Source organism: Canis lupus, chromosome 12 (genome assembly GCF_003254725.2).
Source record: "Canis lupus dingo isolate Sandy chromosome 12, ASM325472v2, whole genome shotgun sequence".
NCBI classification, from domain to species: Eukaryota; Metazoa; Chordata; class Mammalia; order Carnivora; family Canidae; genus Canis; species Canis lupus.
The window spans coordinates 11,897,753-11,925,476 of record NC_064254.1 but is presented as its reverse complement, the minus strand read 5'-3'; the positions used below and the strand labels follow the sequence as shown (position 1 = coordinate 11,925,476).

At 44.5% G+C, this 27,724-nt stretch overlaps 2 protein-coding genes, 1 long non-coding RNA gene and 1 other non-coding gene across 21 annotated transcripts in view; 1 reads left to right on the top strand and 3 right to left on the bottom strand.

The window, feature by feature from the left end:
- Positions 1–15,046, bottom strand: part of LOC112641624 (uncharacterized) — a 48,747-nt gene extending 33,701 nt beyond the window's left edge. For 16 of the 18 annotated variants that reach the window (XR_007401452.1, XR_007401456.1, XR_007401457.1 and 13 more), the window contains exons 1-2: positions 14,906–15,046; positions 12,454–12,579 (exon numbers count right to left, since the gene is read on the bottom strand). This is a non-coding gene — a long non-coding RNA (uncharacterized LOC112641624). Of the gene's footprint in view, positions 1–12,453; positions 12,580–13,877; positions 14,444–14,905 lie in introns of all 18 variants that reach the window. The other 2 variants (XR_004804070.2, XR_004804057.2) reach the window with 2 other exon arrangements.
- On the bottom strand, positions 3,293–3,402 carry LOC118350522 (U6 spliceosomal RNA). The gene has a single exon (XR_004804479.1). It is a non-coding gene; the product is annotated as a U6 spliceosomal RNA (small nuclear RNA).
- Positions 14,222–17,247, top strand: CRIP3 (cysteine rich protein 3). The gene is given in 9 exon segments (XM_025418849.3): positions 14,222–14,431; positions 14,689–14,783; positions 15,202–15,259; positions 15,350–15,387; positions 15,389–15,482; positions 16,241–16,312; positions 16,440–16,534; positions 16,635–16,692; positions 16,866–17,247. Coding segments are annotated over 9 exon segments (615 nt in total). The 5' UTR covers positions 14,222–14,388; the 3' UTR covers positions 16,928–17,247.
- Positions 17,248–17,746: 499 nt separating this feature from the next.
- On the bottom strand, positions 17,747–23,872 carry SLC22A7 (solute carrier family 22 member 7). Its single transcript, XM_025418850.3, is given in 17 exon segments — positions 17,747–18,038; positions 18,458–18,531; positions 18,533–18,586; positions 18,588–18,663; positions 19,588–19,696; positions 19,827–20,044; positions 20,527–20,636; positions 20,975–21,039; positions 21,042–21,166; positions 22,104–22,147; positions 22,149–22,181; positions 22,183–22,223; positions 22,340–22,519; positions 22,629–22,674; positions 22,676–22,750; positions 23,341–23,531; positions 23,534–23,872. Coding segments are annotated over 17 exon segments (1,686 nt in total). The 5' UTR covers positions 23,724–23,872; the 3' UTR covers positions 17,747–17,983.
- Between the last annotated feature and the right edge of the window lie 3,852 nt (positions 23,873–27,724).

The window sequence follows — 27,724 nt, the reverse complement described above, 5'->3', positions numbered from 1 at the left end:
AGCGCTGCCGTGAACATTTGTATACAAGTGTTTATGTGAACGTAAGTTTTTCAGTTCTTTTTTGGTATATCTTGAGTCACAAGGTAACTCTTTAAAAATAAAGTTTTATGTTAAAGTATAGGGTGCATATAAAAAACTAAAGTACAAAAAAAAAAAAAACTAAAGTACACACATCACAAGTGTTAAGCCCCCAAATTTTAATGGAGTAACCACAGCTAGGTAACCAATACCCAAATAAAAAAAATTAAATATGACCAACACCCCTGAAGCTCCTCTCATGTCCTCTTCCAGTCACTACTTTCCCAAAATATAACCATTTTTCTGACTGTATCTCAGGTATTGTGTTTTTATTTTTTATTTTTTAATGGAAATAAAATTCACATAACAACCACTTTAAAATGAACAAGCGAGGGATGCCTGGGTGGCTCAGCAGTTGGGCATCTGCCTTTGGCACAGGGCGTGATCCCAGTTCAGGAATCGAGTCCTGCATTGGGATCCCTGTGGGGAGCCTGCTTCTCCCTCTGCCTGTGTCTCTGCCTCTCCCTGTGTCTCTCATAAATAGGTAAATAAAATCTTTTTTTAAAAAATGAACAAGTGACATTTAGTACATTCACAATGTTGTGTAACCATCACCTCTGTCTGGTTCCAAAATCTTTTCATTACCCCAAAATAAAACCTTGTGTCTATTAAGCAGTTAGTTCTCATTCCTATCTCTCTGTACCCCTGGCAGTTACCAATTTGCTTTCTGTTTCTATGGTTTTACATATTCTGGTTAATTTCACATAAATGGAGTCATAGGATATGTGACCTTTTCTGTCTGGCTTGTTTCACTTAGCATAATGTTTTTTTTTTTAATTTTTATTTATTTACTTATGATAGTCACAGAGAGAGAGAGAGAGAGAGGCAGAGACACAGGCAGAGGGAGAAGCAGGCTCCATGCATCGGGAGCCTGATATGGGATTCGATCCCGGGTCTCCAGGATCGCGCCCTGGGCCAAAGGCAGGCGCCAAACCGCTGCGCCACCCAGGGATCCCCACTTAGCATAATGTTTTTGAGGCTAATCCATGTTATAGCATGCATCAGTAGTGCATTACTTTTTATGGCTGAATAATATTCCATTGTATATGTATACCACAATTTGTTTATCCATTCATTTGTTGATAGACATTTGGGTTATTTCCACCTTTTAGCTACTGTGAATAGTACTGCTGTGAACATTCATGAATAAGTATGTGTTCAAATACCTGTTTCCACTTCTTTAAAATATATGACTAAAAGTGGAATTGCTGAGTCATATGATTATTTTATGTTTAACTTTTTGAGGAACTGCCATACTTTTCCACAGCACCTGAATCATTTTACATCCCTTTCAGCAATGTATAATGGTTCCAATTTCTCCATATTCATAACACTTGTTAATTTCTTTTTTTAATATAGCCATCCTAGTGTTTCATTGTGCTTTTGATTTACCTTTCCTTGATAACTAATGATATTGAGCATCTTTTCATGTACTTTTTGGTCATTTATGTATCTTCTTTACAGAAATCTCTATTCAAATCATTTGCCCATTTTTTAACTGGATTGTTTGTCTCTTCTAAAATTGTAAGGATTCTTATATATTCTGGATACTAGACCTTTATCAGATTTATGATTTGCAGGTATTTTCTCCCATGCCTCATGTTGTCCTTTCACTTTCTTCATAATATCTCTTGATGTATAAAATTTTTTTATTGAATGCAATGTATCCATTTTTTCTTTTACTACTTGTGGTTTTGGCATAATATTTAAGAATCCATTGCCAAATACAAGACTATGAAGACTTAGCCCTGTGTTTTCTTCTAATAATTTTTTAGTTTTAGCTCTGATGTTTAGGTTGTTGATCTATTTTGAGTTAATTTTTGTATATAGTGTGAGGTAGGGGTCCAACTGCATCTTTTGTATGTGGATATTACAGTTGTGTCAGCACCATTTGTTAAAAAGAGACTGTTTTTTCAACATTGAATTGTCTTGGCATCTTAGAAATTGATTGGCTGTATATGTATGGATTTATTTGTGGACTCTCAATTCTATTCCATTGGTTTATAACCCATCCTATTGCCAGTACTACTCTATTTTGAACACTGTAGTTTTTTTTTTTTAAGATTTTATTTATTTATTCATGAGAGACACAGAGAGAGAGAGGCAGAGACACAGGCAGAGGGAGAAGCAGGCTCCATGCAGGGAGCCTGATGTGGGACTCGATCCCGAGTCTCCAGGATCACACCCCGGGCTGCAGGTGGCGCCAAACCGCTGCGCCACCGGGGCTGCCCTGAACACTGTAGTTTTTTTTTTTTTTTTTTTTTTTAACACTGTAGTTTTTGTAGTAAGTTTTGAAATTAAGAAGTATGAGATATTCAACTTTGTTCTCTCAAAATCATTTTGCTGTTTGGTCCCCCTTGTAGTTTCATATGAATTTGCAGAATGGCTTTTCATTTTTGCAAAAAGGGTCATTGGAATTTTGATAGGGATTGTTTAAAATCTGTAGATCACTTTGGATAGCGTTACCATTTAAAAATATATTTTTTATTTATTTGAGGAAGAGAGAGAGATAGCATGAATAGGGAGAGAGAAGAGGAAGAAGCAGACTACCTGCTAAGCAGGGAGCCCAATGTAGGGTTCTATCCCAGGACTCTGGGATCAGGAGCTGAGTCAAAGACATATGCTTAACTGATTGAGCTACTCAGGCGCCCCTAGCATTACCATTTTGACACTATTAGATCTTCCAATCCCTGAACATAGATGGGATGCCTTTTTGTTTGTTAAGTCTTCTTTAATATCTTTCAGCAGTATTTTGTACTTCTTGTGTATGTCTTTTACATCCTTGGCTAAATTTATTCCTATATATTTTACTCTTTTGTATGCTATACTGAATGGAATTGTCTCGTAATTTCCTTTTGGATTATTTATTCAGATGTATAGAAACACAGTTTACCTTAATGTGTTGATCTTATCCCCTGAAACTTTGCTGAACTTAATTTCTTCTAGTTTTGTAGTTGTGGATTCATAATATATAATATAATATAATATAATATAATATAATATAATATATAAATAATATACATGTGTATAGGATCATGTCATTTGAGAATATATTTTTATTTCTTCCTTTCCAATTTGGTTACCTTTTATTTATTTTTCTTGCCTTATTGCTCTAGATAGAACTTCCAGTACAATGTTTAAAAAGCAGTGATAAAAGTGACGTCCTTGTCTGGTTCCTACTTAATTATACAGTTGTTCACAGTATTATCTTATTATAATGCTTTCTTACTTCTGGAAAGTCCCACTTTCATTTCTTGCGCAGGGGCCATGCTAATCTTCTCTGTATCGTTCCAATTTTAGTATATGTGCTGCCGAAGCGAGCACCCACTTTCATTTCTGATTTTAGTTATTTGCATCTTTTTTTTTTCCTAAGTAAATTTAGCTAAAGTTTTGCCAATTTCGTCAGTGTTTTCAAAGTACCAACTCTTGGTTGCATTGATTCTCTCTGTTGTTCTTTGTTCCCTGTTTCATTTATCTCTGCTGTAACCTTTATTTCTTTCTTCCTACTGTCTTTTAGCTTGGTTGGCTCTTTTTTTTTTCTAGTTCCTTAGGGTATAAAGTTAAGTTATTGATTTGAGGTCTTCTTTTTAAAAATGTTCATAGTTAAATTTCCCTCTTAGCACTGTTTTCACTGCATCCCATGTGTTTTGATATTTTTTTTATTTTCATTCATCTCAAAGTATTTTATCATTTTCTTGTGAGTTCTTCTTTGACCCATTAGTTACTTAAGAGTATGTTTTGTGAATTTTCCAGTTTTCTGTTACTAATTTTTAGCTTTTTATATTGGAGAAGATATTTTGTATGATTTCAGTCTTTTAAAATATATTGTTTTGTGGACTAACATATGATCTATTCTGGAGACTGTTTTATGTGCACCTGAGAAGAATGTGTATTCTGTTTTTGTTTTTAAGATTTTATGTATTTATTCATGAGAGACACAGAGAGAGGCAAAGACATAGGCAGAGAGAGAAGCAGGCTCCATGTGAGGAGGCTGATGCAGGACTCGATCCCAGGACCCCGGGATCATGACCTGAGCCAAAGGCAGGCACCCAACCCAACTGAGCCATCCAGGTGCCCCTGTATTCTGTTTTTGGTTGAAGTATTTTATATATGTCTGTTAGGTCTACTTAGTTCAATGTTGTTCAAATCCTCTATTTCCTTATTGAACTTCTGTCTAGACGCTCTATTCTTTATTGAAGTGAAGTATTGGAATCTCCAACATTATTGTAGAACTATCTATCTCTCCTTTCAGTTCAGTTCATCTCCATCCTTATGTTGTTTTATCACAAATTCCTTTTTTTACGTTGTGTGCTGATTAACATAGATTTATAATTATTTTGTGCATTTGCCCTTTAAATCATATGGGAAACTAATGGGGAGTTACAAATCAAATATACAATAATACTGGCTTTATATTTACGAACATGGTTACTTTTACTGGATTTCTTTCTTTATATGGTTTTGAGTTATTGTCTAGTGTCTTTTCATTTCAGCCTAAAGGACTCCCTTTAGCATTTCATGTAGGACAGGTCTACTAGTGATGAACTCCCTCAGCTTTTGTTTCTCTAGAACTAAGGTCTTAATTTCCACTTTTTTTTTTAAAGATTTTATTTATTTATTCATGAGAGACACAGAGAGAGACAGAGACACAGGCAGAGAGAGAAGCAGGCTCCATGCAGGGAGCCCGATGTGGGACTTTGTCCCGGGATTCCAGGGTCATGCCCTGAGCCAAAGGCAGGCACTAAACCACTGAGCCACCCAGGAAACCCCCAAAAATGTTCAGTTTTTTTTTAAATGTTCAGTTTTAAACAAAAAAAAATCACAAGGGATTAAAAGAATAAAGTACAGTTCATTCACAGAAAAGAAAGAGAAGCTTACAGAAACTGTCACCAAGGAAGCCCAAACATTGGACTTAATAGGCAAATATTTTATTGTTTTTAAAGATTTTTTAAGTAATCTCTACACCCAATGTGGGGCTCAAACTCACAACTCCAAGATCAAGAGTTGCATGCCCTAACAACTAAGCCAGCCAGGCATTCCATTAGGCAAATATTTTAAATCAAATGTCTTAAATACACTCAAAGAGCTAAAGAAAATAATAGATGAAAAAACTAAAGGAAACTAGGAGAATGAAGAAATGAATAAAGAATATCTATAGATATACATTACTTGTATTTATATTATATTAATATACATTATTATTATATAAGAGCTAAATAAAAATTCTAGAGCTAAACAGCACAGTAGCTGAAATGGAAAACTCATTACAGGAATTCAACAGCAGATTCAAGCTGGCAGAAGAAAAAATGAGTGAACTTGGAGATAAGACTACTGAAATTATTCTGAATAGGAGAAAGAAAAAAAAAAGACTCAACTCTCTCTTCATGTCTCTCAGGAATAAATAAATAAAATCTTTAAAAAATAAAAAACTCAAAAAATAAAACAACATTTTGAATATTACAGTGTGTCAATCTGGGAATCAGATCCCCCTCCCAGGGTTTGCTGTTGTTGATTATTGAAGGCTGTTGTCATCCATTTGTTTATTGACTTTTCCAAACTGTTTTTGCAAGACTGCATTTCTTGTTCTGTGTAATTACCGAAACTCTGTTCCATTATCTCAGCAATCAGTCAGTGACCTGACAGAGATTTCCTTAAATGACTAGGGTAAAAACACCACCACCACCTCTCCACATTTTTGTAGCTTGGCTCTGAGTTGGTGTACTACTTCAGTGCTAAACCAATTTGCCTGAAACTCTGCCTTAGTCTTCACCTCTGGATTGCATGGAGTCTGAAGATCAGCCAAAGCTGCAAGCCTAGGGTCCTCTCAGGTCTTCTCTGAACATACAGCTATCCCTGGGCATGTACTCTATATGCTGTATTTCCCCAATCACACAGTAACTCTTCAGAGTCCTTATTTCCCCATGTAAGCTTCCTTCTCAGTCTCCTACTTGTCAGGCTTTTAGATCCATCTGCTGCTTGTTCCATTCTCTGTCTCTTGCCCTAGGCAGCCACCAGTAATCTAAGTTTTTAAATACTTTGAACAGATGCTGCTTGGAAAGCTGCTCTAGGCTGAGAGGGGCAAAACAAAGGTCAGATTCAGCATGGGTCCCTCAGGGAACCACCAGACAGGGCAGAGTGACAGCCAGTCTTTTGAGAATAAGGGTGCATCTATCCTCCCCTGGTACTAGCAAGCCACACCAGGAATGTGGACTGATGTCCCACAGCCACCACCTAACCGAGGAATGGGGGATGGTAGACAGGTAAACAAAAATGCTACAACGTTTTGTTACTGAAATTTAACAGCTGCTTTTTTTCATTAAGCACAGCACTGGTTGGACTCCACTCTAAATTTTTTTAGATTCCAGAATTCTAAAAAAGTTGCTTCTGTCAGTTTTTGCCAGCATAATGCTAGCTTCAGTGGAGGACTGGTTCTTGTAACTCTCTACTCTGCCATTTCTATGATATCACAATATTGTTTAACTTTTTGAGGACCCATCAAACTGTTTTCCATAGCAACTGCACCATTTTACCCTCCCACCAGAAATGTGAGTTCCATTTTCTCCACATCTTTTCCAACATTTGTTATTTTTGGTTTTTCTTTTTTGATGATCACCATCCTAGTGGATGTAAAATGGTATGTCCTTACAGTTTTGATTTACACTTCCTTAATAACTAATGATGTCAAGCATTTTTTTCATGTGATTATTGCCCATTTGTATATCTTCTTTGGAAAAGCATCCAAAATTTATGCCCACTATTTTTCATGCCCACTATTTAATTGGATAACTTATCTAAGATCCATTTTTTTATACATGTCATTTTCTACTTTTTTTTTCTTACACGGTTATCCTAAAAGTCATGCATTAAGAAAATAAATACAGGGCAGCCCCGGTGGCTCAGCAGTTTAACGCCCCCTGCAGCCCAGGGCGTGATCCTGGAGACCCGGGATTGAGTCCTCCGACCGGCTCCCTGCATGGAGCCTGCTTCTCCCTCTGCCTGTCTCTCTGTGTCTCTCATGAATAAATAATTAATTAATTAAAAAAAAGAAACTAAATATATACCTATTTACAGTGTCAGAACTTTACACAACATGATGTGATTCTTACATACAAGAAGCAGCACAAGAACTGTATAAAGATGCATGTTGTATTAATTAGGACTCTTGGTTGTAACAGAAACCTAACTCAATCAACTTAATAAACAATGGATAGGGGATAATTTATTACTTGATAGTGGGAAACTGGGGCAGAGTTGGATCCAGGAGGTCAGAGATGTCATTAGGACCCTTCTTTTCCTTTTCTCTCAGTTTTTAGTTGGCCTGGTTTTCTCTTTACTAAGAGGCAAGATAACCTCTGCAGTCTCAAGCTGCTGTGGTCCTTACAAGGTTTCTGTCTAGAAAATGAAAGTATATTTTTCCTAATAACACCAAGAAGTCTCATGGAAAAGCCTCAGGGAAGATGAAGAGTGTGACTTGGGCCACACTCCTCCCCCTGTACAATTACTATGGCCAGCTGGATGAAGTACTCAGACCAGGCACTGGTCAGAAGCTCACCATGGAAGGCAGGGTCTACCCTTACTGAACAATATAGACTAAGTTGAACTAATGTGGAATGGGGGAGATGAGGTTCTTCAGAGGAAATCCTTCTAAATAGAAAATAAAATTTCTCCTATTGAGCTGCAAAGATTCAGTGCCACTTTGGTTTTTGTAGCCCTTCTCTTTGTCACTTTTTATCACAAGATGTATGCTCAAGTTCTTTACCCACAAGATGCTGCCCTGTTTTTGGTGGGGAGGGTGATAATAAGAGATTATGAATAAAAATGTTATAGCTCTGCCTGTTCCAAAGCTTCAGAGTAGAAGAAGAGAAAAAGCCCAGTTATTTTGGAGTTGGGAAGATCCTGGAACTTGACTATTGATTCTGTGACTTTGAGTTTCATAGAGGAACTGAGAAACTTCTCTATAAAAAGGTAAGCTTTCGCATTTTTCTGAATTCATAAGAAACTGTTTTAGTTTCCTTAACATAGTCTCATGACCTGGAAGAACTATTCTTATATATTGTAAAAAAGTGAGATGAGGAAGTTGCCAATAGTTCACATCACAGAGCATTGTCACCATCTGTCAGATCTATAAACAAGCTGACCACCATGTTTCACTCCTCTTATTTTTTCTCAGTTTCCAGCATGTGGATACATTTTTCATGCTGCAGATTATTTGGATATAGTTATTTTTATATATTTTTAGATGAAATACACATTTCCAAGTGATATTTGAGAAACCAAACCCATATATCTTTGTATGGAAAACCACCACTTAAAGCTAGTTGTTGATTTCTTCATGAGCATAAGTTGAGGGTAATCATGGTGAAGGATCAGAGGGTCATTTCTTACAGTCTTGATTGTGAATTTGCCCAGCTGATGCCACTGAATCATAAAATGTAGCCCAATCAATAACCTCAAGCAGGTAACCGTAAGTAGCTATGTACAGAATGTTATATACAGAATGCTCTCAACAGGTGCATGTAATGGTAGCAAGTAGATACTAGAAAACAAGGGAGAAGGTCAGACTTGCTAGTGTGTTTGAGAAAACATTTCAATCTGTTTTTGTTTTGTGTGCATGTTTCTATTTTTATTTTTTTAAGTAACATAACTGGCAGAAAGTAGAGCTTTCTAGTTAGAGGGGATATTCAGAAGATGGAATGAGAAAGCACACACGTTATGTGTAATAAAGGTTAAATAACACAGTGATCAAGAGGTAAGACTAATTTTTCATTAACATACCAGAACTGAGTGAAACTTCTCAAGAATCATCTTTAGAAACAAATTTTTTGATAATGGCTTAAAAGTCATAAGCATATGCCCATAGGCTTGAATAAGTCTACAAAGATATAAAGTAAGTGGACTTTATAGTTATAATCAAAACTCACTGCAGTGCTAATTTGACACATTATAGCAGTCATATTTGTAAGGTGCTTTACAGTTTATATAACACTTTCCCACATTGTCTCATTTGCCATATATTTAATGATAGACATAATTGTGCTACAAGCTAATTAAGCTTAATTAGTAAGTTCTTGTGAATGACTGCAATTAGTGGGAATGGTTTGCTGCCAAAGCAGATTTTCAGTTCTTTTTATTTTATTAGTTATCTAGCATTTATAATCAGGATTGGTTTAAATCATATTCCAGTTTGCCTTATATACAGTGATCTTCATGGATATGAAGAAACAAACTCCTGAGTTCTTAGGCACCTAAGCTTCCCTTGCTCTAGGGCTTTTGTTGTAACAAAACTTTCAACTCCTACCCAGTCCCCTCCTAACTCCACATCTCCTGAGTAGCCCTCATCTCCTCACATTTGAGGGAGACTTGTATATAACATTTAACATTCTTTCACCAATAAATATGTATCGAGCACTGTATCAGAGATTAAGCAAGGCATTGGAAACATACACAGTGTTTGGCAAAGCATTCCTGGTCCCTGGCCTCATGGAGCTCACAGACTAATGGGATAGGCAAAGCCTAGATTCAGTGGGTGGTGGGGATAGTGGGGTGGGCAGGAAGTTGACCTATTTTACTCTCCCACTAAGCTACAATGTAGCTTTTATCATGAGTCTCCATTTGCCTTTTTCCCCCCTCATTTTGAGCTCTCAAGTAGGGAAAACACAGTTGTCATTGATTATACCCCGTTGGCCCTCCAGCACAGGATGCTATAGGAGAGAGTGACTGAGTCCAGTACCCTGGGACTGAGTAGGGGAGAGGGATGTGAAGTTAGGCAGGAATTAGTGAGATGAAGATATTGAGGAAGTAAGTTCCCAGAAAGGGTATCGATAGCATTTGCAAAGGTCCTGAGGCAGGAAAGGATTTGGCAGGTTTAAGCAGCTCATTTAGTGTGGTTGGAGGGAGAAACAGAAGAAATGGCTAGAACTGGAAAGGTGGAGGGCCTTAAGGTCAAGTTAAAAACTTGACCCTGAGGGCACTAAGAAGCCATGGAAAAGTTTTAATGACATTCCCCTGTTTCTTGCCACCCATTATTTACCTGTAGAGGTCCTCTTACCTTTAGGTACAGAGGTGCTGTGCAGACAAGTATAGTATGGTTTCAGACTGAAACACTATGGGCAGCTTAGCAGAAACTATACTTAGGAGCAGGGAGTGGAAAGAGTATGAGCTTGAGAGACTTGGATCTGTATGATTTGAACAAATCTCTTAACCTCTCCAAGCCACTTTCCTATTATGCACAATTGTTAATGTAGCATTTAAACACCTCCAGATTGTTGTAGGATCAGAAATAACAAGTTCTGTGCCTCTGACTGGTACTCCATAGGTGGTTGCTGTCACTATTTTAACAGTGTTCTCTTGCTAACACAAATTTGAAACTCTTCTTTGGGAATGGAATCGCAGAATCACATACTGCCAAACTGTGAGGAAACCTCAAAGATCTGTCTGTGTATGATGTTTGCATCCCTTCTGCAACACTGCTGATCAGTTGGTTTGTTGTCCAGTGTAATTTATCATATCCAAAGATAGGAATCTCACTACTATCTGAAGCAGCCCACGTTTGGGCTCTGTAAAAAGGTTCCTTTCTTGAACAATCCCAGTCTGCTTCTCTGTGACCTCTATTCAGGGGTCTCAGTAGTGCCCCCCAATGCCTCATCTATGTGAGAGCCCTCAAGTGTTTGCTGCCATTATCTTCACCACCACTCACCTCAAGTTGAAAAGCTTGTTTCTTTGGCTTCAACAATAAAAGGGTCAATTGATCAGAAACTACAACAGTCCAAAAACATAAATGTACCTAACAACAGAACTTAAAAACATGAAGTAAAAAGTGTTAGTGACAGATGTTAATAAAAATAGGGGCACCTGGCTGGCTCAGTCAGTGGAGCATGCGACTCTTGATCTCACGGTTGTGAGTTTGAGCCCCACGTTGGGCATAGAGATTACCTAAAAATAAAAGTCTTTAAGAATAATAATAATAACTATCATTCACTGTGCACCCACACTATACTTGGTGCTATTATACACGGATACATCTCAATCAGTCCTGTCGGTTGAAAAAAAGCCTACAGGTAAATAAGCATAACACAATTATACAGATACTGTGACAGGTCTGTGCAGGAAAAAGGGGGTATTGGTGGGGCACCAACGGAACAATCATCTTTTTATGAAAGAGGGACCTGCCTCTTAGATGACACAAACTCTACCCTGACAACTGGTCAGGTAATACCTGCACTCAACTGGACTTAGCCATTTGTGGTATTTGTTAAAATATCACTGTAGAGGCTTTAGTCACACAAAATATTCAAAACAGCCACTGTCAGTAACTACAAGTGCATTCCTACAAGAAGTGTTCATTTTCTCTGTTAGCATTCATTACAAAGCTTTTTTTTAGAGACAGAATAAAAGAAGCCAGGCAAGGAAGAAGAGTAGAATACTGTGATTTGCTGTACTTGGAAATGGATGGCCAATATTTGGAAAGGAGGAGGCTTAACTAGTCTTTTTTAAGCACTGAAATAGAAGAGACAAGGCATACTGTGTTTGTCATGGCCATACAATACAGGAAGGCCACAGAAAACGGGAGCAGTAAAGCACTTGCCCCATTGACTTAAAGCATCATGATGCTCACACTCCAATGCATGTTTCTTTGTGTGGGGCTCTGTGCTGGATGCAACGGTAAAAATGACCTCTCTAGGAGGCTGAGGTATGTGTCCAAGGTGATCCAACACAGAAAGCTACAGAGCCTTGGGAAAGGATTGATGTGCTCCAGAAAATTCTAAGGATAGTTCCTTGGGCAAATGAAGCTAACCTTCCTAAAGGAGAATAAATACAATACCTATGAATAACTACAATGAAGTCTTCCCAACCTCCTGAAATGGGACCTTCTCCATAAGAACCATAGAGAGCAAAAAACCGTGAACCTCAAGCTGTCTGATTTAAGAAACAAATGAGAGAGGCAGGAACACAAGTAAAATATCAGGGGAGACTAAGACTAATATTTTTCAAGTTTGTTAAAGAAGAAGCCCATCAAGAAACAGTTATAAAACTAAGGATCTTGAAATAGTTCCCAAAACAAGAAATGAATAATAAGAAAGTATAGAAAAGTTTATTTCATGGTGTGCAGCCTTCCACCTTTAGAAGTCAACAAGGAGGATAAAACAAGTGTTATAAGGAAAAAGTACTGGTGGAGACAAGTGAGGAAACAGGAATGTTGAGTGGAAATTCATAGACACCAGTCCTATCCCATTACCCACTGAGGGAACTGAAGTCTGAGAGGGTCTCAGACTCCTGCGACACAAATAGGACTCCTTTCACTGAGCAGAACACAGCACCACAGATGAAGGCTAAGTTAGCACACCTACCCCTTGAGCTGTTTCTAAGCTGACTTACCAAAGGGGAACTTACTCCAGAAAACTCTTCATTTCACCACCTAATATTTAGAGGGATTGTTTTCTCCACTGGGGCACTGGCACACAGTAATCAGCTCTCTCTCCTGCCCCTCATTTCCTGAGCTACCTTTAAAAAAAAAAAAAAAGTTCTCTTCAGGCATTATTACTAACTATTACTATTATTCTTATTATTGAGAAATTATTCATATATAAAGTTCACCCTTCTAAGTTATACAATTCATTGATTTGTAGTATATTGGTGTGGTTGTACAACTATCACCACTATCTAATTCCAGACCATCTTTATCTCCCCATAAAGAGACCTCATACCCCATTAGCAGATATGCCTAATTGCCCCTCCTTCAAACCCTCAGAAACCACTAATCCACTTTTCTGTCTTTATGGATTTCCCTATTCTGGACATTTCATGTAAATGGAATCATACAATATGTGGTATGTGTCTGGCTTCTTTCATTTAGCATGCTTTTTTGGCTCATCTATGTTGTAGCGTGCATCAGTACTTCATTGTTTTTATGACTGAATTCTGTTCTACCACAGATAGGCCACACTGTTCATCCGTTTATCAATTGGAGTTTTCGCTGGAGTGAATACCAGTACTATGAACGTTCACGTACAAGTTTTTGTGTGGACATATGTTTTCATTTCTCTTGGGTATATGCCTAGGAATGTGATTGCTAGATCATACGGTAACTCTCTTTAATATTTCGAGGAATTACCAGAATGTTTTTGCAGATGGCTGCACTATTTTACATTCTGATCAACAACACATCCTCCCTAACACTTGTTATTACTCATTTTTTAAAATTATAGCCATTCTAATAGGTCTAAGATGTATCTCATTGTGATCCTGATTTTCCTTTCTCTAATGACAAATGTTGAGCATCTTTTCATATGATTATCGGCCATTTGTATATCTTCTTTAGAAAAATGTCTATTCAAATTCTTTGCCTGTTTTTAAATTGGGGTGTCTTTTTATTGTTGAGCTGTCACTCCTTTATATATTTTGATTATTAGGTCCTTATCAAATACTATGTTTGCAAATATTTTCTCCCATTCTCTGTGGGTTTTCTTGAAGTGTCCTTTGAAGCACTGCTGAGCTACTTTTGACAAATATTAAAACACCTTAAAACTAAATTAGGAATATGTAATTGGTGTCTGAATTATGCGTTTAAATTTATTTTTTATGCGTTTAAATTTAATAAGCATTGTAATTTAATAAGAAAACCATTGTATCCAGCCCACCTTTTGAGGCTTCCAAAGAGTCTTGAGTTCATTATGGGATCCGTCATAATAATAGGTATCACCTTTATAGCAGTTATGTGCCAAGCACTGTTTGGGCACTTTGCATTTATTACTCAGTTCCCACAACAATCCTATGAGGTAGAGATTAATCATCATACTCACTGTACAAATGGGTGCAGAGGGAGGTTAAGTAATTCGCCTGAAGCCAGAGAGTAAGTGGCAGAGATGCTCTCCAGATTCCTTTGCTCTTAACCACCTGTGAGACTGTCAAGGCGGAATTAAGCCATTTCAAAAAATGCCTGACCCCTTGCTTTGAGGGAATTACAAGTGTTTCTTGACGTCTGCACTCTGGACACTTTTCCTCTCCGTACCAAGCCAGAATCTAGTGCCATCCTTACAGGTGTCTTCATTGCTCTCTTCCTTTCCCGTCTGGCTTTAAGTTCCTCTCTCATCTACACGGGTCAGAGGCTTTAGATTTTGGAAAGAACTGCGAAGTCGCCTTCCTCTCCCAGGAGTTCTAAATTTCTGACAGCCAATAGGCGCGGAGGAGCTGCAGAATTCAGCCCAATGAGGCTCACAGCGGAGCTATGGGTGGAGCCAGCGAAGGGGGCGGGAACCGAGCCCACCTCGGTGCTGCCTACTGTGTGTGGCGCCGGCTGCCCTGTGCAGAGCCATGAGCTGGACCTGCCCGCGTTGCCAGCAACCCGTTTTCTTCGGTGAGGCCCGGGCTGAGGAGGGGGAGATGGGACGAGTGTGAGCCGGGGAGCTCCCTGAGGACGCAAGAAACTGGCGACGGTGTGATCTCAGACCCCCTTTCCGCTTCTGGGGCCCAGGGCGCTGGGGCCGGTTGGAGTTGACCTCTCGGGGATACTCCCCATAGTCTCTAGGAGGCAGGCGGGGCTGAGGAGGGAAAAGGGGGCGCCCACTGCTTGGCCTGGCTTCCCACAGCCCGGTTCCACCTTGTTCCCCACAGCGGAGAAGGTGAGCTCCCTGGGCAAGAACTGGCACCGCTTCTGCCTGAAATGTGAGCGCTGCCACAGCATCCTGTCCCCAGGAGGGCATGCAGAGGTGAGGCCTGGCCAGGGCACACAGCCCTATGTCTGTCATTATTCCCTAAGTACTAGCCCTCAGTTTCTGCTCAGGAGGCTCACCAAAGACAACCTCAGCAGTTAAATATCGAAATCACCTACCTGGAGAGCCCCACACCAGCCAGGATTTGGGATGCCAGAGTTGTGCTGGTGGACCCCATGCTTTTTGTTGGGGAGGGGAGGGAAGCGGTGCCGTTTTCTGACCTGCTCTTGCCCTTTCTCCTGACCCCAGTGGCAATTGTGACATGCCAGCTCACCCTCCACCCCTCCCAGCCCCACCAGCCCAAGCCAATGGACAGACACATCTGGTAGTCTGTCTTGAGGGAAGGCCTGTGGGACATAGGAGAGCCTCCCCTCCTTTAGCCCTGAGCAGCCCTCTTTCCTCTGCTTGTGCCTAGCACAACGGGAGGCCGTATTGCCACAAGCCATGCTATGGGGCTCTCTTCGGACCCAGGGGTAAGTACCACCCTAGAAGAGGCCAGAGGACAGCAGAACCCTTGTGACTGGGAGCTGGAGACAGGCTGACCACCCCTGTTTTCTCTGCAGGGGTGAACATTGGTGGTGTGGGTTCCTACCTCTACAACTCTCCCACTCTCACCTCCGGCCAGTACCACTCCCCTCAGCCCCAGCAGTTTCAGCCCCCCCAGGCCCAGGACTGGCCTCCCCCAGGGCAAGAAAAGTAAGTGAAGTTGGGCCCCAGCTACTCCTCATCCTCAGGCTGGAACAGGGTAGGACCAGGTGGCAGTCTCCCACCTAGTCCTCTGCCTCACATTCCTACAACTTTGTGGCAAAGTCTTCCCTTTTTCATGGCCCTTTTTGGGGGTTCCCTCCTGTCAACTGCTGAGTTAAGAGGTAAATTGGGTAGGTGACATCACCCCTGTTTTACAGGTGAGGAAACCAAGGTTTGGAGAGAGCCAGTGGCCTTGTGTAGACACAGCTAGTCAGAGGCAAAACTGGCCTGGAATTCAGGCCTCTCCCAGGCTAAGGCCATGGAAAGAATGACCCAAGTGAGAAGTCATTGAGACAGGGCCAGCTCCTCATATTCTTCCACTTCTCCCCTCTCCCTGTTCCTTCCTCCCATCTCCTAGAGTGGGCAGTGACACCATGCTCCCCAACACCTGACACCCATGCCCCGACCAGCTCATGTATCAGCTCAGGTTTCCTGAGGATTGAGTTGCTGACAGGGTTGAGCAGGTGGGCACCTGAGCCCCTGGTAGGAGAAGGAAGCAGGGGGTCCCTTCTGTAGATAGGGAGGGGCAGGAAGTGGGGTCATAGAAGACTCAGCTCTGTCCACGAAAGCAGACTCAAGGCCACCTGGGTGGGGGGCTCTGGGGTGAGCATGGCTTTTGGAAGAAGCCATGTGCAGGCTGGTGCTGGTGGGCCCTGCTTAGGCCTGGCCCCCACCTTAGCCCTAGCCAGGGTCTCTTCCCCTTAAAGGCCCTCTCCACATGAAGACATTCACTGGGGAGACTTCACTGTGCCCTGGCTGTGAGGAACCTGTCTATTTTGGTAAGTGACAATGGAAAGCTTGGGGAGGGGGCAAAGGATGGCCGTGGAAGTGTAGATAGAGAGATGGTACAAAGCAGGTAGGTCTCCTTGCACTGCCCCTAGAATTACCAATTCTCTCCACCACCAGCTGAGAAGGTGATGTCTTTGGGCAGAAATTGGCACCGACCCTGTCTGAGGTGCCAGCGCTGCCGGAAGACCCTGACTGCTGGGAGTCATGCTGAGGTGAACAGGGCAGGGATGGGTGCTTATGTTGGGAGGAGGGAGGTTGGAGATGGGAAGAGAGAGCCAAGCTGAGATGGCTCTCTTTCTCTCTATGTCTCAGCATGACGGCGTCCCCTACTGCCACATCCCCTGCTACGGCTACCTCTTTGGCCCCAAAGGTGGGCAGCCCCACCCCAGACAGTGGGCCTAAAGTATGGAATGTGGGTCTGTGGGGATGTGTGGACAACTTCCCCTGTGGTCAAACATACCCCAGACCCCTCCCAATTCCCTTCATCCCTACCCCAATACCCCCCAGCCACAAGGCCCTTGGTGATGGGGCTCTCTCCCTCAGGTGTGAACATTGGTGATGTGGGCTGCTACATCTATGACCCCGTGGAGATAAAATCCAAATGAGATGCTTACAGGAGAGGTCACTCTTAACTCAGGCCTCATATCATCCCCTCCATGGTCCAGTGGGAGCTACAGAATTCTTCAGTCCCACAGGGGAAGGTGGGCTTCGGGTGGCCTGGGCCTAGGCTCCATGGTAGACCAGGGAGTCTAGACTATGCTGATTCCTCCCTTTCCCATTCCTATCTGGCCGGGGGACACAGGCCACCACCTTTTAAAGAGTAGCCTCCTTGCCTTCCCAGTCCCTTTCCATAGCAAATTCTATAACTTCAAGGTATTTAAAAAACATGTTTATTCTGGTTTCTCTAATAAAATGTTGGCTCCCATGCCTTCAACTCTTCCTTGGGCATGAGGCCTAAACAATGGTTTGGAGGATGGGAGGTATGGGGTGGGGGATGCATTACCCTGCAAAGTGCCTGGAAGGTAGAGAGCCAGCCCTGGGAACAAAGAGCTCTTGTTATCCTGGTACCCTGGTCCTGGGCAGCACGCAGCATCACAGTGGACAGCATGCCCACCAGCCTGTTGGTGTCAGAAGTCATCATAAAGCAGTCCCTTCTTTAACATCATCTCTAGAAGAAACATATTATTCAGCATCTTGTTTGAGCATGACAACAGATAGATCCTGTGGTGAGGTCTGCTAAGAGGCTTCATTATCCATTTGAGAGATGAACAGACTGAAGCCCAGAGAGGGAAAGCCACATGCCCAAAGTCACACAGCAAATTAGTGGAAAAGTTGGGATCAAATCCCAGGGTCAGACTGGCTTCCTATCCAGGGCTCGTCCCACAACTCACTGCTGCCCCAAATCCATGGAGCACCTTCATTTACAGAATTTTCCCAACCATGAAAATGGTACCAGAATTATTCAGCAGCCCACTGCATTCTAGGAAATCACCTAGTTGCTGGAGACCAGATAGTCAAGGCTGAATAAGCACAGAGAGAGGGCATTGGTGGCAACCCCAGCCCTGGGGATGGGGCTTGATGCCCCTAGCCCCAGGCACAGGGCCTGCCATTTTGGTCTTCCAGCCCCTGCTGCAGAACTTCTGTGGAATCCCTGATACCACTCAATCCTGGACCTGCTTCATGGGCATCTTTTCCTTCTGAAGGCTGGACAGGGCACTAGGGAGGAAGGAGTCCTGAGCAATGGTGGGTTTTAGCCCATGGTCCTACTACCCGGGCCTGCCCTAACAGGGCTGGCCTACACCTCTTCCCAATTGCTGGTGTACAAACATGTACTCCCATGAGTGACTCCCATACATGCTTGTATACATCTCTGATTTATAGGCATACCTGAGTGTGCACACATCCACCTCTTCTGGACAACCTTGGATATCCACGTACACACACACATGGACTCATGTATACTTTTACACATGCAGTTTACCTACCTCAGTCATACACCCATGCACATGTGCACATAAGCACCAGATACACGATGTGCAGACACATCTCTAAATCCTACCTAAGGCATCAGGTACTTGAGCATTCATTTTCACATGCATGTGCTCACACAGACACAAGCAGTTCTGTGCACATACCTCCTCTCCACGTCCTGGATGGTCTCTGGCAGCTGTACTTGCTTCGTCTCTGGTAGCAGGAGGGCAGTGCAGGTAAGCCAGCAGGGCAATCCCCCCATAAGTGAGCTTGAGCAGTGACAGCCATACTCCCATCTACTAAGGCCACCAGTGGGACCAAAGAGCCCCACAGCTGGCACACCAGTGCAGTCAGCCCCATCCCTGTCTGTTCAGAGAGAGGATGGGGGGAAAGGTTGGTGTTCACATCTACTTAGGGTCATGCCTCACAGGGCTCCCATCCTGGGATGGCAAGTCCTGGTACCCTTTTCTCCCCAGATGACTTCTTTCAGGTTGTCCTCTCATCTGTCCAGCGACCCCCAAGCCAGCATTCACCAGAGGAGGGGACCCCCATTCTGACAGTACCAATCAGGTACTGCTGAAGGAAAAGAAATATCATCAGAAGGGGGCTGGGGAAAGGGTAATGTGGAAGGAGGAGGGCCAGCAGCAGCTCCTAGGACCCTGCTGTGTTGGTAGAGGAGGAGCAAGGCTTTCTAAACACACCCAGCTGCCTACAAGTCTTCTCCACACCTGCCAATAGCTAGCTGAAAGGGCACCAGGAAGCGCCTGGGTGGCTAAGTTGGTTGAGTGTGGTCACTGGATTTTGTCTCAGGTCATGATCTGGGAGTGGTGGGATGAAGCCCCACCTCAGCGATGTGGGAGTCTGCTTGAGATTTTCTCCCCTTCCCTCTCCCTCCCCATCTGCCCCTTCTCCCCCACTCGAGTACTCAGACTCTCTTGCGCGCACACGCTCTCTCTCTCTCTTACTAAAATGCATAAAATCTCTAGAAGCCCCAGGCCTTAAGTCCAGAAACAACCCCTGGGCTTTGGTGAATGGGAAGGAAAGGGCGGATGGCGCTTTTTGTATTAAAAGAGGTCCAGAAAATAGTGACCTTGCTCAGGGTCACTTAGTAAAGATAAAATGCTCTTCCTTGTCCCAGACTTAAGCACAGATGGCTCTGATTTGCTCTGTATTCGAGATGTATAAGGAATGGGTGGGAGGAACTGGGCTTCAGTGTGTGTGTAGGGTGTTGGTAAAAAGATGTGACTACAAGCCCTCCCCCAGGTGGATTGCCTGGGACGCGGGCTCCCCTCACCTGAGCACAGTAGGGTACAACTCCGACGTGAACAGGTAGGCAGTGGTGAAGGCAGCTTCAGAAAAACTCTTCCCTATCACCACTAAAGTGGTGCACCAGGCCCACATCTCTGGAGGAAAAAGGGGTTCAGGTAGTGAGCAGGCCTTGTGCGAGACCCAGAACTCCCAGAATGGGAGGTTCCCCTAGTGGAATGGAGGGGCTGTGCTCTTGGCACAGGAGGCGGGGCCTCTGAGTGGGGCTCCCAGTGGTCACCAGTAGACTACTGCCCAAGGCAAGGGTGGTGCCCAGCAGCATTCCTGCTTGCACTAGACAGTGTCCCACATGGCGCACCAACAGGTCGACCAACAGCTTGGAGGGCACCTCCACAGCCCCGAACAGCAGCTGCGTCTGGTACATGTCCAGCCCCAGCCTTGACACATCCAGGCTCAGGCCATAATAGGAGAAATTCACTCCAAACCTGAAGGGGGTCGCAATGCCACTCAGGGTCCCTCCTTTTCACCCCCCACTCCTTGTCCTCTCTTCTTAGCTTTGACCTTTTAGGGAGACCACCTCACCCACCTCCAGAGCCCATTGCCCACCATCTTCCCTGTCCCCATAACCACCACCACCCCCCCGTGCAGCACGTGCCAATGGCCAAAGCATCTTTACCTAATCTTCACAGCAACCCTATTTTCCAAAAGAGGCTCTGGGGCTCAATATTAAGTGACCTATCCAAAGTCTCACAGTAAGAAAGCAGAGCCTAAATCTGAGCCCTGCTTCTGATGCCCATTCCATCTTGTGACCTTCCGGAATCCCATGCCCCTAAAGGCTGGTGGTCCTGCCCTGTACAGTTATAGTTCACTTGTCTCTCCTCCTCTCACACTCAGCACCATCCTGAAGTCTGCCCCTCTGTCTCCCCAGTATCCATCCCACCAAGCCCAGGCCAGCCCCGCTCCTCACCACATCACTATGCAGCATAGTGAGATGTGTTGGAGCCTTGGGGTCCGGAACAAGTCTAGGTACAACGGTCTTTGTACCACTCGCTCTCAAGTAACCACTTTGCTCAGGGTCTGGTGGGATAGAAGGAGAGTTTGTGACGTCAGAGTTGACTGTGGGCCTTAGCTAGGCACACTGATCTCTCTGGGTCTCTACTCCTTCAACAGCAGGGGTTGCGGATGCACTTGCAAACTGAGTAGGGTGGGCCCTGAGTTAAGGATGTGACCCACCAAAGCCAGGTAGGACATCCTGAAGAGTTCATAACTCTACTGGGGACCAGGAGCTTTTCCTACACACATAGTGGGTCCCAGGAAGAGGGTGCTTGACATAGGCCACACACACTCACATGCATACACACATGCACCCCCCCACACACATGCACTTGCATGCACTCACATACATTCATCCTCACCTCCTGGCTCAGGCTGTCCACACCCATGGGCCACCCATTCAGCCTGGAACAGTGGAGCAGGTACTGTGGGCCTCCTCCACATGGCCCTGGGTCAGAAGCCAGTGTGCAGACTCTGGCACCCACCTGGGGGACAACAGGAGGCCCTTCAGGCAGAGCCCCACAGCCACATCCCTCTCCTGGGCATTCCACAGCCTATCAGCCTCCAGGCTCTTGCTCATGCAATCCCTCAACATGGAATGTACTTTCCTTCCCAAACCCTCACCTGATGAACCTTTATTCATCCTTTAAGCCCCAACTTATTTTTTTTTTTTTGAATTTTTTTTTCCTTTAAGCCCCAACTTAAAAGTCACCTCCTACACATCCTTGCCCAGGCCTTGGTTCACCACAGCCTAGGATTGCCTTCTCTATTCAACCATATTGGTATCATTCCCAATACCTCAGGCCCCAGCATCAGCCACCCACCTCTCCCACAGGTGATGGGGGCATAGGATGAAGGAGAGACATACATACAGAAATCCCCAAGGGGCATCAAAAGTCAGTTTATTTCGGGGAAGCAATGAAATGCCTACCCTGCCTGGCTTCCTACCCTCTTGCTTGGGCTCCCTACCCCAATGCTAGTCCTGCCTCTCTGTCCTTGTCTCTCTTGTCATTCCTTCGACCATCTCCATCCCTCTGAATCTACCTTTCAGTCCTGGTCTCTGTCACTTTCCCTATCTTTTTTTTTAAGGTTTTATTTATTTATTAATAAGAGATACAGAGAGAGACACACACAGAGAGAGAGAGAGAGGCCAGAGACACAGGAAGAGGGAGAAGCAGGCTCCATGCAGGAAGCCCGACGTGGGACTCCATTCCAGGTCTCCAGGATCAGGCCCTGGGCTGAAGGAGGCGCTAAACCGCTGAACCACCCGGGCTGCCCCTACCTCTCTGTCTGATTCTGTCTTTGTCTCCCTACTGTTTCTATGTTCTCTATTTCTCTGCTTCTCATGTCCAATGTCATCTTCTTTGGTCGTTCACTCTCTCTTTCCCATTTCTCAGTCACTGACTTTCTTTTCATCTCTCAAATATGAGGACATTTCTGTATTCAAACCTCAGCCTCTGATTAATTCTGTGTCTGGCTCCCTCCATCTACCAGTCCCGTATCAGGTACCTGACCAGTGCCAACAGCATCATGCATCACATCCCTTGTCCAGAAGATGCTGTCCAGGACAACCTGCCTCAGTGCAGTGTCCCACGTCCAGCCATTCCATTTCTGGGCCCAGGGTGGGGGCCAGAGATAGTTAGCAAGGATCAGATGGGTTCAGTCTCACCCCTGACAACTGCCTCCCTCCAGGCTTCTAGGCCCTGCCCGTCCTTTACCTGTCTCACCCAGTAGCATCACTATGATGGTGAAGCCAGCCAGAGCCATGCCAGTGATGCTGCAGGTGATGACAAACATGATGTAGCTGACCAAGGCTGTAGATGCCAGGCCTAGCACCAGGGAACTCACGTAGGCCACCAGCAACAGACAGTGCTGCCCAAACCTGTACAAGGGTCATGCAGGGTCAGCTCCCTATAGAAGGGAGTCCCACAACAGAGGTAAATGAAGCCCAGAACCCAACTAGTGGGAGAGGGTTCCCCATCCCTCTCCCTTGTTGGCACCCCCACTGTACCCCACCCATCAGGCCAAAGGCCACGGCCCCCACCAGCACACAAGCAAAAAAAGAAAGTGGAAGTGGCTTTGTTCAGGTCTTTCTGCTTGCACACGAGGTCCCACTGCAGGAATAAACAGAGAGGGGCCTCCCATCAGCACAGGCCCTTTCCAGCTAGCAGCAACCATTCCTCTGCAGACTCTGGGGCCTTCTGAAGTCAACGGTCCCATCCTGGTACCTCCATGTCAGACCCTCATCTATTCATCCCAACTTGGGTAAGACACTTTGCCCCTCCCCAATCCTGCAGCTTCAGCTTCTTCCTTGACTTTGACAATGGGTCTGCTCCTCTCCAGATTCTGCCCCCATCTGCATTCACTTCTAGATGGATTATATAAATCCCAGACCTAGGGCCAAAAAGAAGAGAAAGAAGGAGACCTATATTGTTTCTCCTCCTACTAGAAGCACCCTTCACTACTCTCTACCCAGCTCTCTGGAACTGTCTTGGCTCTTATCTGCCTTAATCACCTCCCAATTGATAATAGCAGCTCCCATGTATGGGCTCCTTACTACAAGCCAGGAACTAGGCTCAGTGCTTTAAATTCATAGATCTCATCTACAGATAGGTAAACTGAGACTTGGGAAAGTAAGGTAATATGTGTCTAATGCCCACATAGTAATCACCCAAGGCAGTGGCAGGCTCATTCCACTCACATGTTCCCTAGCCTCCCCCTCGGGCACCTCGGTTGCAATGGTGGAGAACTCCAAGCAGTCATACTCCTAGACCTGAGGGCAGGGCCCTGTGGAAGGCTCACCCTCCAGCTGCCCAGGGCTCTGACCCACTCCCCAAAACATGGTGTTGGGGAGGGCCTGTGACTGGGTGAAGCAGAGGCAGGAGCTGAGGGTGCCATCAGGCTCCTAGGGCAGGTGGGCCATGCATCCTGGTGGCTGAAGTTGGCAGGGGCACCAGGCAGGGCACAGTGGTGGGCAGGTACAGCAGCCAGGAAGATAGGCAGGAGGAAGTGCATGGGCAGCAGCACTCGGGGCAAGGCCATCAGGGCCACGTTCCACAGTTGGAAGGGCCCAAAGCCGTCCACCTGGTCCAGTAGCTCCTCAAATCTCATGCCGCCCACCCACCAACAATTCTCAGTGTCGGTTTCCTCTGTAGTGCTCAATGCAGCACAGCCAATCCATTGCTTGGACCCTTGGACTCTGGAGGTAGGAGCAGTTAACTGAGGAGCAGAGAGCCTGCAGTCAGAATCCAGCCCTCAGGCTTAACTAAGCCAGGACTGGGCCCTCCCTGGCCATCAGGTCTTCAGGGATCCCTGCCTGTTTGGCTCAGAGCCTGGGGATAGGGCTGCCATCTATTCAGAGGTCATGACTCTGTGGCTCTGGGACTTACAGTGCTCAGGGACCAAGTGGGGTAGCCTTGGGTTGCCATGATGGGGTAGCTGGGTGTGCAGGAAGTGCTCCCCTAGCCCCTTGATCAACAAAGCTCCAGGAGTCCCTAAGAGGAGGAGCCCTCTGGGGCATGAGACAACTCTTCCTGGCATGCCCTTTGTCTTATTAAGATTTAGGTCAGCCTTTCCTAATGAAGCCACAGCTTGGCTGGGCCCTCAGGATTCAAGGCTGAGGGCCGGGGGCTCCTGGGTAGCTCATGTTGGTTAAGCATCCAACTGATAATTTTGGCTTAGGTCCTGATCTCATGGGTATGCAGCAGGGAGTCTGCTTCTCTCCCTCTACCCCTCCCCTCACTTGCTCTCTCTATCGCAAATAAATCTTTAAAAAAAAAAGAGAAAAAAAAAACAAGACTGAGGGCCAGGTCCTTACCAGGTGAAGAGTTCTTTCTGCTCAGGCACAAAGCTTCTGTCTACCCCTAGGCGCCCACCTGAAGCTTATGCCCTGCCCTAAGACACACCTGGAGCAGTACTGGGCAGACTGGTCAATCTGGGGGATCCCAGACCCATCACTATCCCATTTTCCATGCACATAGTCCCTCCTGCTGGCCCCCTGCCCCTATTTTCAGAGCTTCCCCTTGGGGGATTGGTGAGTAGGGAAAGAGGTTTTGCCAAGGTCCTGCCATAGGTAGCTGCAATGCCTAAGACTCAGGGTTTGTCTGACCTTCACATTGAATTCTCATTCATGGCCTCTGCCACAAAAGCACAGCAGAGGCTGGCAATATCAGGTTAATTCTGATCTGCTTCTCCAAACTCTGGATTGGCAGAGCTGGGAGATTGTCAAATTTTTTTTCCAAGGACCCCAGATGTCTAAGCAAATAGACTTGTTAATCTAAAAAAAAGTTTGAAAACCACTAATTTAATCTAGCTCTCACTTTGAACAACTAAGGAAATGGGGGTGGGGAGGGAGTGCTTGCTGGGGGCACACAGTGGCTCAGCAGCCCAGTGGAAGAGAGGACCAGGACCCCTGCCTCTGGCCCAGGTCTTTTTGTTTGTTTGTTTGTTTTGTTTTGTTTTGTTTTGTTTTTAAGATTTATTTATTTATTCAGAGTGAGAGAGAGAGAGAGAGAGAGGCAGAGACACAGGCAGAGGGAGAAGCAGGCTCCATGCAGGGAGCCTAATGTGGGACTTGATCCTGGGACCCTGGGATCATGACTGAGCTGAAGGCAGATGCTCAACCACTGAGCCACCCAGGCATCCCTCTTGTTTTCTCTTATTTGCTGTTAACATTTGCCTTTATACTGTAAATGTGATCTGCTTTTGACTTTTTAAAAAATTAATTGAGAAAGAGCACATGTAGGGTGGGGTGGAGTGGGTAGGAGAGGGCAGAGGGAGAGAGAGAGTCTTAAGCAGACTCCCCTCTGAGCACAGAGTCCAGCTTGGTGCTTGAGCTCGAGACCCTAGGATCAGGGCCCTGAGATCATGACCTGAGTGGAAACCAAGAGTCAGCCACTTAATCGACTACACCACTCAGACACCCCTGCTTTTTACTTTTTTTTTTTTTTGCTTTTTACATTTTTAAACAAGAAGGAAGGTGAAAGCATGTGGAGGCCACACTGAAGTCTGGTCAGTTAGGACCTAGAGCCCCCAGAAATGCAAGTCAGAAGAAAGGGGATCCCGGGAGGCAAGGATGGGGACAGAAGACAGTTACACAGGCTCTGGGATGTCAAAGCTGCACCTGTGGTATTCTCAGAGGGAAAGCAGAACTTAGAGCCATGACCCTTTGACCTTTGATCCCAGGCACAGCCAGGAGCATGTCCTGGGACGGAAATTGTTTATGTGTTGCCTTGGTGAAAATTTTGCACTTGGTGGACAAGGGTCCAAACTGCAAAAGGTACAGCAAGTGTCCTGAAGGAAAGCCTCCCTTCCCCCTCAGCCTTCCTCTCTGAAGCAACCAGAGACCTCTCACTCATCTAAATAGCTGCCCATTATATCCATGGCTCTTTTATGTATTCTTAGTCTTGGAGACCAGTCCTTAAGTGTATACAAAGTATATATACCTCCTTCACCCTGGAGCCTCACAGTACCCACTGATAGGGTCCCCATTGTATGGGGGGCCATACGGTACTAGTCAGCCCCAATTAGTGGGCATTTAGATTCCTTCTGAACTTTTTAAAAAGTAGGCTCCATGCCCAACATCGAGGCCTGAACTCAAGACCCCAAGATCAGAAGTCGCATGTTCTACTGACTGAGCCAGCCCCAGTGCTCCTGAACTTTTGCTTTTATAGGTCCACTGTCTCTTATCCAATCATTGGGATTAGATTTCTTTTGGAATTCAGATTTTTAAAAAAAATTTTTAATTACATATATATATATAATTACATAATTATACTTAGTACACATTCCACAATGTTAGAAACAAAAGCAAAAGAAAAATTAAATTTCCCTTCTACTTTACAGCCCACTCACAAGTCCTTAAAAAGGCAGAATGACATTCCTCTACTGCCTCAATGTTAATACCTTGCTAAGGGCAAAAGCAATCTTAGCTTGGCACCAGGATCCTATAAGGCTCCTTTAACATAAAACAATTCCTTTGAAAACTTTCTCTATATCTACCACCCCAGATACATGTTGGCAATCATCCCCCAAGCATATGACCTGCCAATATACATCTAAAAGGTCTCAGGACTCAGATTTTATTAGATGGTAATAAATGACCTTTTCCTAACAACAACTAGCCCCCTCAAGGTCCTGGAAACCTTGCTTCCAAAATTCTTTAGAGACTTATGCTCTCCCTAACCCCCTCCCAATTTGAAAGTATATAATGGGTCACTCTTCACGACCCTGGTGCAGCTCCTTCTGCCCATGGGTGCTGTCCCTGTGCTTTAATAAAACCACCACCTTTTTGTACCAAAGACATCTCAAGAATTCTTTCTTGGCTGTCAGCTTCGAACACCAATATCTTTCCAATATCATTCCATATATTATGGAATACTCTAATAGGGATCCCTGGGTGGCTCAGCAGTTTAGCGCCTGCTTTAGGCCCAGGGCATGATCCTGGAGATCCGGGATCAAGTCCCTTGTCGGGCTTCTTGCATGGAGCCTGCTTCTCCCTCTGCCTGTGTCTCTGCCTCTCTCTCTCTCTCTCTTTCTGTGTCTCTCATGAATAAATGAATAAAATCTTTTAAAAAAATACTCTAATAGGATCTAAGGCAATACCCCATTATCAAAAACATCGATATTGCCATTGTAAACATAAATGATAAGTGGAATTAATAATGACTTTAAATGGTATTGTTAAGTCTTGATACCAGATGAACTTGTGCCAATCTAATAAAAAAGCTCTCATTTCCAGACGTTTTGAGTGTGAGATCGCAGCTGAGGTTTTGTGGGGTTTCGTGCAGAATACCGCAATGAGTAACTTTGAATACATGGAATTTGGCAAGTTTACATGGCCATCTATCTATAGGCTATGTTTCTAGAAGCGGAGGTGGTAGGTCATAGGCTACATTCATTTATAATTTCTGTAGATGTGGCTAGAATAATGACCATTGTTTCTCTTTGCCTGTGAGCTGCTTAGCTTTATGATTTACCAAACACTTGTGTCTGTTAACTTTGAGGCAATGAAACTCCTTCCTCTCTCCCTCGGCATAAAGCTAGACTCAAGTATCCTGGATCTTGGAGAGACAGCCTGGGAAGCTGACAGGATGCACGCTTTGCTGTTGGAG